Here is a 13,899-nt window from a genome sequence, read left to right on the forward strand (position 1 = left end):
CGCTCGCCGGTGAGACTCCTTTCCTCGATCTTGCATGGCACCACCCACAGAGTGAAAGAGAATTGCGATTTTGCTGTGTACGATTGGATCCTGAGAGCTCTCATTTGTACATTCATCTGTGAGTTGTTATTCATTTACTTGGTTCAGATTGGTTAATTTTAGGATTCTTGTTAATTTAGGATCTTGTACTCATTCGTGCCAAAGTACTAATTCTGCCTCAAAATTCTCCGTAGATTAATATTCACGGGTCAGGAATTGAGACTGTCAGTTAATAGTTTGGATAGTCTTTCACCGTATATGCTTTTGTTTTGTTCCAGCTTATACTGTTCGCTTGAAATTGAGCATCAATGCACTCATGTTATAGTCCAGAGTACATGCACATATAATCCTGCCAGCTAGAGGATTAGTGCGGTAAAGCTCAATAGTTTTGATATTTCTTCTTGCTGTATTGATGGCAACACAGTGAAGTTGTTAGAACCCAATTTGAGACTGACTAGTATTTCGGATGGACTGGTACATCTCTTCCACATAATATTACATCGGTACTTGTTAGTTCTTTTCTTCTTCCATGAACACTGTTCTGGTTTTCTGAATTTATCAGCATTGTGATGGCTGGACTATTGTTTGGGCTGCTGTGCATAACTTTCCTGTTGATTATGTCCTGGTAATGACTAAGGAATCTAAATGGTCGATCCCAAAATTGCATAGATTGTTTTTGGGACCATCTACATAGTATGATTTAAGGATTATGGATAGTTTGCACCAAATGGTATTGAACTTGACAAAAACGTATTTTAATGTGGCATTAAAAGGGCTTGTATACACTGTTACATGAGCACTATACTATTTGTGTTATAAATATTCAAGTGAAGAACCATTTGTATGCACTTTAGTACTACCTTATATACCGTGCGGTTGGCCATGGACATGTATTGATTGATATCAGCTGCTTCACAATTTCCAAATTGTAAGGATGAGGTCGGGTTGGATGACACGCATGAGGTCAAGTTGCTTGCCCTCAAGGCCCTCGATGCCAATGTAGATGAGCTTGTCGACATCGGCACGCAAAGGTAAAACTTATATATTTTGCCGCGCCAAAATATCGTGCCACCCTGGCTTTTTAGTATTGTTTTTTTTGTGTTATCTCAAAAGGCAAATAGATTGCCCTGAAGGAGGAGCAGGCGTGGAGGCCGCCGCATTGGCGCCTTCTACATCAGCGACATGCGTCGCTAGGCGTCGCCTCCTCAGCAAGCCTTCGCCGCGACGCAGAGGTGGCATGAGGTGGAGTAGGTGCGGCGGGTTGCGGCAACCCTGAGATTGAATCGGGGCTTCTTCAAGTATTGCCGAAGTGGATGGACGACGAACGCGCGATGGGTTCGCCCCTCTGCGTCGGCATCGCGTGGTCGTTGAGTGAGTACGGGAAGCTTGTACTGAATATACGGATCCAACGGTATACTGTTTGAAAAGTCGCTGAGATTGGAGAAGGTCATGAACATTCTTAAATACTCCCTCTGTTTTTTTTTTAAATACTACAGTGTACATTCCAGCATTAGAAATTGTTTTGAGTTAAGTAGCACTAGTAGTACTAAGATGAAAGTAAAAGAAATTGGATGGTTTTTGCATCGGGAATTGAAGGAAGGAATGACCTGGCATTTGGTTGAGTTGAATGGCAGGATCGAATGAACCGTCCAAAGATGAAGGGTTTTTCTTTCATTCATCGTTCGGGAGTGTAATAATGGGCGAGTTGGTTAATTGCGGCAAAGAAGCTAAGTTGCGTACCGTAGAGTACGTGTGGTGTGGGCGATGGAAGAAATCAAATGGGATTTTTGTATTCGTGGGCTGAGAGAGAGGAGGAGGATTAATTGGGAGCGGATGCAGGGATACGATGGGTTCGCCTAGTTTATTCAGAAAAGAAGAGCCGCATTAATTTGTATGCGCGTGGAGCAGACAAGTTGGCTGGCTGGTTCCAGCCTGGCGCTGGCGCTGGCGCGAGATGGAGGGGAAAAGAAGAGCCATGGACGTCACGCGCCTGTACATCCATCCGCCACATTCGGGCGCATGCAACGAATGGATCGGTGCTGCTGCGTTCCAATGGAACGCCCGCGCCGCGCCGCGCGCGCAATTAATCCGCTACCTGAATTAATTAGTAATTCCTTAATCCGCCGAGGCGCTGACGGTGATCAAGAGCGGGATCTCATGGCGGAGCGACAGGGGCCACGTGTTCGGCAACCACGTCTTCCCCAAGAACTTTCAGAACGGCAGCCTCGTCGGCGGCGGGCAGCTCGATCCGACAAAACCCGTAAGTTCCATTGCAAATTTCAGAGCTTTTTTTACTTCCATCTTCTTCCTCTCAAGTCCCAACGATGATGCTTGGTGGCGTGCAGCTGAGCGAGCAGGAGGATCTGATGGTGTGGATGCGCACTGCGGCGTTGCCGAGGTTCAGGAAGCTGTACGGGAGGGTGGAGGCGGACCTGGGCGCCGGCGAGCTCCTCGCCGTGGAGGTGCGGAACAACTACAACTCTTACAGCTTCGCGGGGAAGAAGGCGGTTGTGCTTTCCACAGCTGGGGTGCTCGGAGGGCGGAACGCCTTCCTCGGCCGCGCCTACGTCGTCACCGGCGTGGCATGCTTCGCGCTCGCGCTGCTGCTCACGCTGCTCTGCCTCGTCTTCCCCATGTGAGTCGTCCGCTCCATCTTCTTCTATCTCTTGCCGGACGAATGCCTGTCCTAACTGATTCATGGATGATAATCTTGAATTCCTCGCCGGATCTTGCCCAGGAGGGAGGAGCATCTTCTGCTACGCGGTAGCCACCTGGGCCGTTGATCGGTTATTGCCCAAGTTGTCCTTCGTTTTTCACCAATTGATGGAGGATTGGTGGTGATTAAACCTGGTTATAGCAGATAAGCATGTGAGTTGGTAGTTAGATGTAAAGTACAGTGCACGGATCTGAAGGTAAAACCCAGAGTGTGCCATGTACACTGTGAGAGAAGGCGCCTTAGCAGACCAGTTTATATTTAGAAAAAGACATTAAATATAGGTGATACAATGTATTATCTCTTATTATTACCTTTAGCAATTAATGTAAATTAATTAATTTTAGTAAATTGGATTGATAAGGAAAGACACATGATACAATGGAGAAAATAACCTTCTCTTATTCAAGGAAATTACAAAAAAAAAAACCACCACACTTCAAGCATGTGTAACAAAAAGGCACCACTTCAGTGCTAATATGTAACAAAAAACACTGCTTCACATCTAATGTTCGTTTAATCGCAAAATTGATGCGTGGGTCCTTTTGTTAGACTGACGTAGCGGCTGGTAACGGTGAAAGGAGATACACATAAATTGGTTCTGGGTTTTCCTGTAAACTTTAGGGGGACCCACTTGTCAAATGGCATCCTCCCTTATCTCTTCTTTTTTTCGTGTAAGTTTTCCTGGGTTTTGGTTTCGCCCCAGGCCCCAGAACTCTCATGACCGCTATGGGTACGTCATTAGTAGGATTTTTCCTACTAGTCTAATATCCGAATTCGGATATATGGATTCGTTTGACAAATACAAAAGCAAAAGTGGTATGGGATTTTGAACCAAATGTGGATTGCAAATGGTTATATCTGTAACCGAACAAAATTATGTTAGCCTACTTTAGTAACTCTATCTCGACATGCCTATTATTCAACCAAAAATACTAATAAATTTGTCAAATTTAATTTTCTATGATTGAACTCGAAACAATTGAGTATTATAGCATTATACAATTGATTCACTGTAAGATATAGGTGTATTATTTTGTTATTCATACCGTTTTTGAAATAAGAAAATCTATTTTGTGTTTAAATAACATATGCTCCACATTCTTATCAAAAAACATCTATATAGAAAAACTAATATGCAAAAAAACCATTATGAAATTTATATCCGATCCGTTTCACCCATATTTATTATGATAGCTAGGACTTAGACCTTGACGACAACTTGGAGCAGGAGGAGCTACTCGTTTATGGCAGCAGTCCTTCTCATGGACAATGACGCGGCAACGGCACATCGATTGAGATGTGCACAAGGTGCATGCATGCTCCTTCTGCTACTTGCTAGGAAATTTTTTTTTTAGGAAACTTGCTAGGGAATCTTCATTACAGTAGCAAACTCGGATCTATCCGGTGACAATGTGCATGCATACGTTGACTCTTTACTGGATTCAAAATGTCGTATATTCGCCGATGACTGAAGTTTTTCGGATATTGAAAATCCAAAACCATAAACATAATTAAAATTGTATATATCTCGATGAGTCAATTGATTTTGGACGGAGAGAGTTTTCATCCTCATACAAATTTCCCATGCCGCAGATGTGACACACCTGGAGTATATGATGATCATCTTGGAAAAAAAAAAACACTCCTAGTCAAAAAAGACAGATCAAGACACAGATGCTAATAATAGGACCAACCAAGATACATGTTGCCAATAGATGTAAACTAGCTAGTCGCCACCTGCAGCCAGTGAGCTGCGTGGATGCATGCATGTGTTGGCTTGTCGGCCAACCTGGTCAACATGGCTTGATGTTCAGCGACCCAGAATAGTATCAGCTCGTCATTCATGTTCATGCACCCTATTAATTCTTAGAGCATCTCAAGAGGCAAGCGGACACAAAACGAGGATACAAAACAACCGAGGTTTGTATTTGCGTGGTTAAAAAATAAGTCTGCATCCTAGCCCAAAGATCAAATACAAACTGACTGAGTTGTCTATGGAGACACAAATACGGACCAAATTTGGGTCATGTTTGCATATGTGCCAAGTAATTTTTTAAAAATAAAATAAAATATGCAAAACCAAACAAATATAGAAATAGATCTAAATTCAATGGTTTGGCCACCAAAATTACACGCTAGGTTGGGCCAAATTATTTACATACATACATAGAAATCAAATGCAAGATGTTGGCTCTTCTGTTGCCACTGGTGTTTGATCCTCAATCGCCGCCGCTGCCACACAATCCTTATTTTCTGCAAAATATGTTAACGATATATCGTATGGCATGTCTTCACCTTCGGATCCATGTTGGACATGTCGGCCGTCAAGATCATGAAGTCTTGTTTCCTTGTTTCTTCACCTCAACTCTTTCCCTCCCAAGATTGATCTTGTTGTCTTGTTTTTCCAATAAAACCGCCCGCATTGCATCACTCGGTTAGTCTCTCAAGATCCAGTCCACTAAGATGTTGATGAGACACTTGTCAATCGATGCACATTGTATATTTTTCGTACAAGACAATCTTTGTAAAATTTAACTAGGAATATATAAAATTCTCTTGTCATTTTAATAATATTAATATTAACTTAGCAATGGGCATGTACATACTTCTATAAATATGCATGGTCAAAATTTGTAAACTTTGACTTTGATTAAAAATTTGGATGCAATCTATTTAGCCAGGCGCGCACTACGAGGGGGTATGATTTACTAGTTAATACAAGCCTCGCTATCTCCGTAGAAAAAGAGAGAAAAAATACATGATGCAAGCCACACATGCCATTCACTACCGCGGGTATCTCGACGGTCGCACATTACAATGCTTTCATGGGGCACTCGAAGGCTCTCGAGCTTCATCTCCACTTGTCTCATGGTTGGCCGCTGGGCTCCTTCCATCCGCACGCACGCTGCTGCCAATATAGCTACTTCTTCAACCTGCTTGCCCCCTTCCACCTCCACTTGGGGATCCAACACACTAGCCAAATCGCCTTCTGCGAGCAAAGCAGTGAAGTATGCAACTAGGCTTTTCTCTTCGGACGATCGATACGAGCATGGCTTCTTCCTTGTGAGAAGCTCCATGAGGAGAACGCCAAAGCTATAAACGTCGCTCTGCTCGGTGAGCTGCCCTGAGTAGAAGTACATGGGGTCTAGGTACCCAAATGTCCCTTGGATTGCGGTATCGTCCCCCGTTTGATCGACCGGAATGCACCTCGAAGCTCCAAAGTCCGACACCTTGGCTATGAGAGTGTCATCTAAGAGAATGTTCTGAGACTTGACATCTCGGTGTACTATTGGGAATGACACGGCCAAGTGAAGATACGCGAGAGCTCTGGCGGTCTCCGTTGCAATTCTTAGCCGATCCACCCATGGCAATGATGCTTTAGGTTGCTCGACATGGAGATGATGGTAAAGGGTCCCATTGGAGATGAACTCGTATACCAGCAACGGTACCTCCGTCTCAAGGCAGCACCCGAAGAGCTTCACCACGTTCACATGGTTAATTTGGGAGAGGATTGCCACCTCGTTGATGAACTCATCGATCTCCCTCCGGATCGTGACCTTGGACTTCTTGATGGCCACGACGTGCTGGTCGGACATGATCCCTTTGTACACCATGCCATGGCCTCCGCCCGCGATCTCGCGGGCCTTGTCGAAGTTGTTGGTGGCCTTCTCCAGCTCCACCAAGGGGATGATCATCCTCTCGGCGATGTCCGCCTTCTGCGACACAAGTTGCTGCAGCAGGTGTCCCCTGTTTTCCCTGAAGAATTTGTGTTTCAATACTTTTGCCCTGTGATGCTTCAGCTTCCGGATCGTAAAAATGGCACCGAGGACCAGGAGTAGGAACCCAGCACCACTGCCGATTCCTATGCCGGCACTCAAACCTGAAATTGCGAGAGAGAATGTGTCATGGTTGAGGGAGAATTCTGTGACCTGGAGCAGAGGTAGAACCCAGTCGATCTATATCTCCCTAATCTCACAGTGCAGTGATGCACTGATGCTCACCTATGGATGATTTGACGCAGCCATCTTCGATGTGGGGGTTGCCACGGGAGCCGCGCGGACAGTGGCATGTGTAGTCCCCAGGCGTGTTTGTGCACTCGCCGCCGGAGCAAGTGCCCGGCAGCGCGCACTCGTCGACGTCTTGGCATCCCTCTGTGATGTACGGGTTGCCCTGGTACCCGGCCAGGCACCGGCACACGTAGCCGCTCCGGTAGTTGCCGCTCACGTTGTGGCATGAGCTGAGGCTGCTCCGGCACACGCTCGTCGCCGCGTCCTCGGGGCAGCCCGGCGTCGTAGGTGCCTGGTACACGAGCCGCGCCGAATTCACCGCCCACTCCAGCACCACGGGGATAGCCGTCCGGCCTGAAGACTCACGGGAGGGGTCGTTGAGCAGCGCGGCGGAGGCGCCCTCGAACCAGCCCGTCTCGGCGACGCGCACCGCAATGGGCGCCACATGGTCCATCTCCTGATTCAAGTCCAGCGGCTTGAGCCACACGACGTAAGAGGGGCGGCCGATGGGGATGGGCGTCTCGCAGCAGCCGTCGCCGGCGCATGCGGCGAAGTCCTCAGGCGAGACCCTGGTGGCCTTAGTCCACTGGTCGGTGATGGCGCAGAAGGTGGAGCAGCCGACGATAAGGTTGTCGCCCTCCCCGAGAAGCGTGCCCTGCACGTTGCACCCCGTGACCAGGAGCCGGTTGCGCGTCGGCGACACCACGAACGGGCCTTGGAGGGCACCGGCTCCAAGGCTACTCCACGCGCCTTTGGGATCCAACGTGGCCGGGGGGATCGCCTGGTTGGTGATGGTCACGGCGCCCGCGGTGTCCATGACGCGCACCGTGGAGTTGGCGAGCGAGATCTCCACGACCTCGAGGGTGGAGCCGGCACCGCCGATGAACAGCCGCTCTTGTGCGCTCGTCCGGTCGCAGGTGAGGTTGAAGCCCAGCAAGTAGCAATCTGGGTCTGGGCCGATGCCGAACGGGAACGGCACGCTCACGTTGCCGCAGCTCCTCGGGCAGCTCGCCGTAGATCCGGTGACCTGAGCCGCGGCGGCGGCCAAGAAGCTGAGCTGCAACAGCAACGCCATCAGCGCGGCCGCCGGAGTCATCGTCTTCTGTGTGTATGCCATCGATCGATTCCCACCTAGTGCGTACTTGTCTTGCATACGGTAATCCTAGACATACGGACTGTTTTGGGTTACGGAACACTTACGGACAACGTGGGCTGTGTTGATTGGTTGAAGTTTAACCCGCTGCTTAAAAAACGGACCTGTCTTTGGAGAGCACTCGTGCATGCGTGAGTCCGTAAGAGAATTCCGTAAAACATTTCCATAGGTGTAGCATTACTCTCTTGCATATATACTACGAGCGGCAAGGTAGCGACGTCATGCGGCTGTCGTAGTTGGATGACCTTCTAATATGGAAATTGCGCCGCGCGTTTGACCGTTGGATGCAATTATTAGGCCTTCTCATGGTTAAGTCGGCAGAGGAAGTCCCTATAACGCTTTTTTTTTATTAAAAAAAGATCTCAAATCTGCGTTTACGAGAACCTGAATTTGGGTCGCTGAGTTGTGCATCTACTTCACTAATCAACTGAGATAGGCTCACTTGTTTTAGAATGAAGATATTATAGACAAGAGAATGATTTTATTGTATTGTAATGATAAAAGAGGTTATATATCTTACTCCCTTGTCCCGTTCTATTGGTCATGTTTGATCATAAATTTAACCAACATAATATAAATTGTACAACATCAAAATTCTATATTTAGAAAGTAGAAGATCTCAACTTTTTAATAATATTTTATCCCTTCATGTACCTGTGAATTTTTTTCTAGGTAAAAAAAAAGGTTTGACCAACCCGATAGAAAATAGTACTTCATCCAACTCATATTAGTTGTCGTAGATATAGAACAACTTTGTAATAGATATGTGAGAATTAATATCAGAAAGAGGGAATAGCAATGTTTAGAATAGCACTGCAACACAAATTATGGACATTGGACATACATGTTCCCCACGGGTTGCGGGACGAGATGTCATTGTGTTGCAAAATGACGATACCATAGAGCACATTGTGTTGCAATGTGTGTATGATGGGGAGATTTGGTACATGTGCTTCACCATGGCAGGTTTGCAGGTTGATGTCCGGAGCAAGATGACGCTCTTGAGTCATGGTCGCTGAAGACGGGGAAGAGATTCCAAGGAAAAGAGAAGAAGACCTACGACACAATGATCATCAGTTGGGCTTTGTGGAAGCGGTGGAACACTGGGGCTTTTGGAAACCTTGAGCGACAACACATGGTGTCGGAGCTAGTTACTTGTATTGTGGATGGGCTGAGACATTTATTTAGAGTGAAAGCCAGTGTAGGTGATGGTGTGGGTCATCATGTAGGGAGAGAGTAAGCTAGAAAGTAGTGTAGGTGCTAGTGTGGGCCCGGTGGACGTCCTAGATGCCCTCCCCTCGATCCTATGCCACCAGCCATGGCTGCGGAAATGCCTATGGTGGTGGTGGTGGGGGATGGAAGAAAATGAGGTTGTGGAAGAAAATGGCCGACGTTGGCCTGATTAAAAAGATCAGGGCATTGGATGCCAGCGCAGAGGTCGAAACACAGACATTGATGAAGGCATACAGCCGTCCAAAGCAGGAGCGCATGCGTCGGGCGACGCGGGCAGCTCTAGAGTCTATTTCCGTTTAGAGCATCTCCAGCATGTGCGGTTGGTCAGTCTGACCGCGCAGACCGTTTCGAGCGCGCGAGAACCAGATGGACCGCCCGCTGGAGATTCCCTAAAACTTATAGAAAAGAAAAATAAAATCGCGTGAGTTTGGTTGTGGAGCTTGGTCGCCGACGCCACTGTATGGATCAATTTTTCATTCTTTAACCCATTTTACTGACCGTGGAATGTGTTTGAACGGTGGATGCATAGGGATGAGGCACGCCGTGACTCTGGCTCATGGCAAGGCACCGGATCCCATTCCCATAGTAAGAGGCTACTAATCAAGACACAAGTGCTAACCATAGAACCGATCAAGGTGCACGTTGCATTTTGTTTGCTAGTAGTGGACTAGTCATCACATCTGCAGGCAGTCAGCTGCAGGATGCCTGCATTTTTGCTAGTAGTGGACTAGTCATCACATCTGCAGGCAGTCAGCTGCAGGATGCCTGCATTTCTCTATCGACTTCGTCAACACCCCTTGGTTATCTACGCATGCGAGCTGTTGTCCTTGGATGCATGCACTATTAGATATTGAAAATTGGTTCCTAAAAAAAAGATATGGAAAATTGGCTACATGTTCGTTTGACCGTGGACTCAATTATTGAACTCTTGCACGTACGATGTGCTAGCCCGTGTCAAAATTCCCCCTAGGCGCCAATCTTTTTCCATGTCAATGTCACCATGAAATTTATCTTTGACTTGTATAAATTTAGATTTATATAGACATTATTTTAATTTTAATAAATCTAAGAATTTTTTTATACTAGAATGGAGGGAGTATTAAAATTGCAGCTAATAAGTCATTAAGAACATGCAATAACTTAAACTAGAGAGGCATCACATACAATAATTAGTTGTGGCAATGATTGCAATTTTTGTGGCAATAATTGCAATTGACAAGGTACTACCACAAGAAATAATTGTAATTGAAAAGTCATCGCGTCGAATAATCGGGTAATCACCATTGACCCAAAAGAAATCGGTGGTCAAAGGTATTTTTAAACTATGTGCATGTCTGTTAAACTATATCAGGTTGAGCCTTCTACATAGTTTTGCATTGAGATTTAGGCAGTGGTACAAATATTACATGATATAATGCATTATAGAGATATTGCCATGAATGTGTTGTTTAGGAGGACGGGCTCCATGGAGCCCTTATTTTTTTTTCTAAATCGGTATTTTGAAGTTAAAAAACTCTAAACAAAATCCAGGATGTAGATAATAATGAGTTTTACCTATGTGCAAAAATCCAAAGAAAAATATTATATAATCCGGGCTGTGTTAAAATGACAATTCTAAATCTTGGGTACTCCCTCCTATCCATAATCCGGGGAACTAAAACCCTGGCACTTACTGACATTATTATGGATCGGAGGCAGTAGTGAATAGTCCAAAATTTGAAAACCCTTATGTTTCCAGCATTTGTCATTTTTGTATAGGCCAGAATACAAATTATTTCACTATGAGATTTTGAATGACCGTAGAATACATCATTGATAACATCTAGAATTTTTCAGAATTCTTTGAAACACCAAAATCTCAAAAAACTAATCAAAACATGCTCCAGCTCCAAAGTGACTTTTCTATAGTATTATATACTAGCATCATATGGATGCATGATACTAATACGTAGTATATTGATACTAGCCATCGCGACCATACTCACATTTGACCACAGAGAACCTATCTTGTCCACCCCGGAGGGGGTGTAGGCGCCCGTGGGTACCAAGTGCATTTTTAAATCACTATTTTTCTTTTTTGCGAAACCGTACTAAATCACCATTGACTCAAAAGAGGTTTCTCCTGGCAGGTTCCTACTGTAGCAACCCGGACCTCGGGGCCTATATCTAGTTGTGCATGATTCATGTGGTGCGGATATGCATATCCATGATGCAACTCTAGCGGATCCATTTTCGGATATGCACCACATGGATATGCATATCCATGTGTGGCATATCTATGAAATATAAACAAAAATTTAGTGAAATCTCGTGGAATTTTTATAAGAACTGAGATTAATGGTAATTTAAATGGAAAAACTAAAATGATCCAAATACGTTGAATATATATATGGTATTTTTTAAATAACAAGATTTCATTACCATTTCATTTATATCAAAAAAAATCATAGACATATAGTAGGGAAATATGGTATCGAGAGGAATCAGCATGAATCATGAGACACTGCTATCATCGGTAAAACACTTTCCGCACATGTTTGCCGTAGAAGATAACTCTTATTTATTTGAAGGCATGTACTAGATACAGGAGTACCACCGTTCCACTTTGGTGTGTATGACTTGGTGCATCCATGTTGCACATTACAATACTTTCATGGGGTACTCGAAGGCTCTCGAGTTTCATCTCCACCTGTCTCATGGTCGGCCGTTGGGCACCTTCCATCCTCACGCATGCTGCTGCCAACATAGCTATTTCTTCAACCTTCTTGCATCCTTCTACCATGACCTGAGGATCGAGCAGACTGATGAGGTCACCTTTTGCGAGGAAAGCGGTGAAACAGGCAACTAGGCTTTTCTCCTCAGACGAACGATAGGAGCATGGTTTTTTCCTTGTGAGCAGCTCCATGAGGAGAACACCGAAGCTATAAACATCGCTCTGCTCAGTGAGCTGTCCCGAGTAGAAGTACATGGGATCTAGGTACCCGAATGTCCCTTGGATGGCGGTATCGTCCCCCGTTTGATCGACCGGGATGCACCTCGAAGCTCCAAAGTCCGGCACCTTCGCTATGAGAGTGCCATCTAACAGAATGTTCTGAGACTTGACATCTCGGTGGACTATAGGGAATGCCACGGCCAAGTGAAGGTATGCGAGGGCTCTCGCGGTCTCCGTAGCAATTCTGAGTCTATCCACCCATGGCAATGATGCTTTAGGCTCTTCGACATGAAGATGATCGTAAAGGGTTCCATTGGAGATGAACTCATACACCAGCAACGGTACCTCTGTCTCCAAGCAGCACCCGAAGAGCTTCACCACATTCAGATGGTTAATGTGGTGACCCGGCATACCACTGCATGGTGTAGTATGCAAGTCTGATATAACACCAATGAAACACTGTTCCACTAGTATTATATCGCTCAGAGTGGTACAACAGAAACATATGCGGGTCCAAGGCATGTCTATAGAATTACAACATTGACTCTGTTACATAAGATCATCACAGCCTCCTACTTTACAATGAGGTAAATCTGCAAATAAACTCCAGAAGAACGACTCGTAGTCTAATCCTATCACGAACTCTATTTGTAGAGTATTTAACTATCTATAGAGGCTATGAATAGATTCTAGCTAAATAGGAGCTAAGTTTAGGAAGCTAGTTCCCTTCTATGGCTAAACTAGGTTTTCTCCTTGTTGGATGTGGTATCTGACTCCTCTGACAGGGTCCTGTCTCTTGAAGTAGTTGTTGACTCCTCGGCCTTCGAGTTGCACTGTAGATCCTCCTTCAATGCCTCCATATCTAAGCAGGGGATTTAAGAGTGGGATGAGTACGAGCGTACTCAACAAGTTCATTATAGGAAAGAGGTGTTTAATGCACTAGCTACGGCATTAGACCAGAAAGTCTAATACCAATGCAGGTTTTCATAATCATTTCTTCAAGAGGTTGCTTTTATTCAGAAGAACTATGTCCGTCAGCCTTCACCGGTTTACTAGAACTTCATGGAGCTCCTTTCCGGCCGCGTTCGCAGTTCCATATCCCGGAACAGGGAGTGACAGGTCACGGTTCTTTACACTCTGCAGAGGTGTGTTGCTTTACCCATAAGAGATCTTATCCTTGGTGCCAACCGGGCAATTTCCCCGTCCACACTTCCTATGGTGTGAGGCCCGGTATAAGGTCTAGCCAATTATGTTCCTCCGCTACCTCGAACACCCACCCTTTGTTGCATGCGCCGACCCTGGGTCCACGTCGGTCCCATTATTCCCGTATTTCAGGGTGGACCCCGACCACGACAACGATCTTTGGGCTCTACCATACACTCCTACGCCGGTGGCTGCAACCCATCATAGACCGCAATACCGTGGGGACTTAAGGCTTCCCCAACCTACCGCTTGTTCTTCGAACGACAAGTGTCTACGGACTGTGCCGTGGGGACTTAAGGCTTCCCCAGCCTACCGCTTGCCGCCGACAGATACAAGTGTCTACGGTAAGGCGCATCCGTTGATGAACGAGAGGTGGAAACACTTTTGACTACTCCGTCCCACTCCGGATCTTATGGTTAACACGGGTATTACGGCACAAGAATCACTGGCGACATTTGTTGTTTAGGCCTGTAGTGTGGGGCCCCCGTGCCGCCTCTTGACCTGCCCTTCCGCCTATAAAAAGTCTCCGTGACGAAAACCCCAGTACCGAGAACCACGATACGGAAAACCTTCCAGAGACGCCGCCGCCGCCGATCCCATCTCGGGGGATCCAGGA

At 46.0% G+C, this 13,899-nt stretch overlaps 3 protein-coding genes across 3 annotated transcripts; 1 reads left to right on the forward strand and 2 right to left on the reverse strand.

The window, feature by feature from the left end:
• Positions 1 to 2,185: 2,185 nt before the first annotated feature.
• Positions 2,186 to 3,098, forward strand: LOC139834338 (ALA-interacting subunit 3-like; the record flags this gene model as incomplete). The annotated part of the gene is given in 3 exon segments (XM_071824819.1): positions 2,186 to 2,299; positions 2,385 to 2,674; positions 2,777 to 3,098. Coding segments are annotated over 3 exon segments (450 nt in total), but the record flags the coding sequence as incomplete, so codon positions are not given.
• Positions 3,099 to 5,306: 2,208 nt separating this feature from the next.
• LOC127302969 (wall-associated receptor kinase 2-like) lies at positions 5,307 to 7,931 on the reverse strand. Its single transcript, XM_051333707.2, has 2 exons — positions 6,757 to 7,931; positions 5,307 to 6,635 (listed from the first exon to the last, which is right to left on the reverse strand). The coding sequence occupies exons 1-2, from the start codon at positions 7,913 to 7,915 to the stop codon at positions 5,464 to 5,466; spliced, it is 2,331 nt and encodes a 776-aa protein (XP_051189667.1). The 5' UTR covers positions 7,916 to 7,931; the 3' UTR covers positions 5,307 to 5,463.
• A 3,777-nt stretch (positions 7,932 to 11,708) lies between these two features.
• Positions 11,709 to 12,491, reverse strand: LOC127304415 (wall-associated receptor kinase 2-like). The gene has a single exon (XM_051335105.1). It carries the CDS (start codon positions 12,489 to 12,491, stop codon positions 11,709 to 11,711), a length of 783 nt encoding a protein of 260 aa, XP_051191065.1.
• Between the last annotated feature and the right edge of the window lie 1,408 nt (positions 12,492 to 13,899).

This window comes from Lolium perenne, unplaced genomic scaffold, assembly GCF_019359855.2.
Source record: "Lolium perenne isolate Kyuss_39 unplaced genomic scaffold, Kyuss_2.0 unplaced36, whole genome shotgun sequence".
Classification (NCBI taxonomy): Eukaryota; Viridiplantae; Streptophyta; class Magnoliopsida; order Poales; family Poaceae; genus Lolium; species Lolium perenne.

Bases quoted from the DNA above. Each gene is read 5' to 3' on its own strand.
- LOC127302969 (XM_051333707.2), bottom strand. From the start codon at position 7,915: ATGCAAGACAAGTACGCACTAGGTGGGAATCGATCGATGGCATACACA. The intron at 6,636-6,756 runs GTGAGCATCAGT...TCGCAATTTCAG, and splicing joins CTGCGTCAAATCATCCATAG to GTTTGAGTGCCGGCATAGGA.
- LOC127304415 (XM_051335105.1), bottom strand. From the start codon at position 12,491: ATGCCGGGTCACCACATTAACCATCTGAATGTGGTGAAGCTCTTCGGG.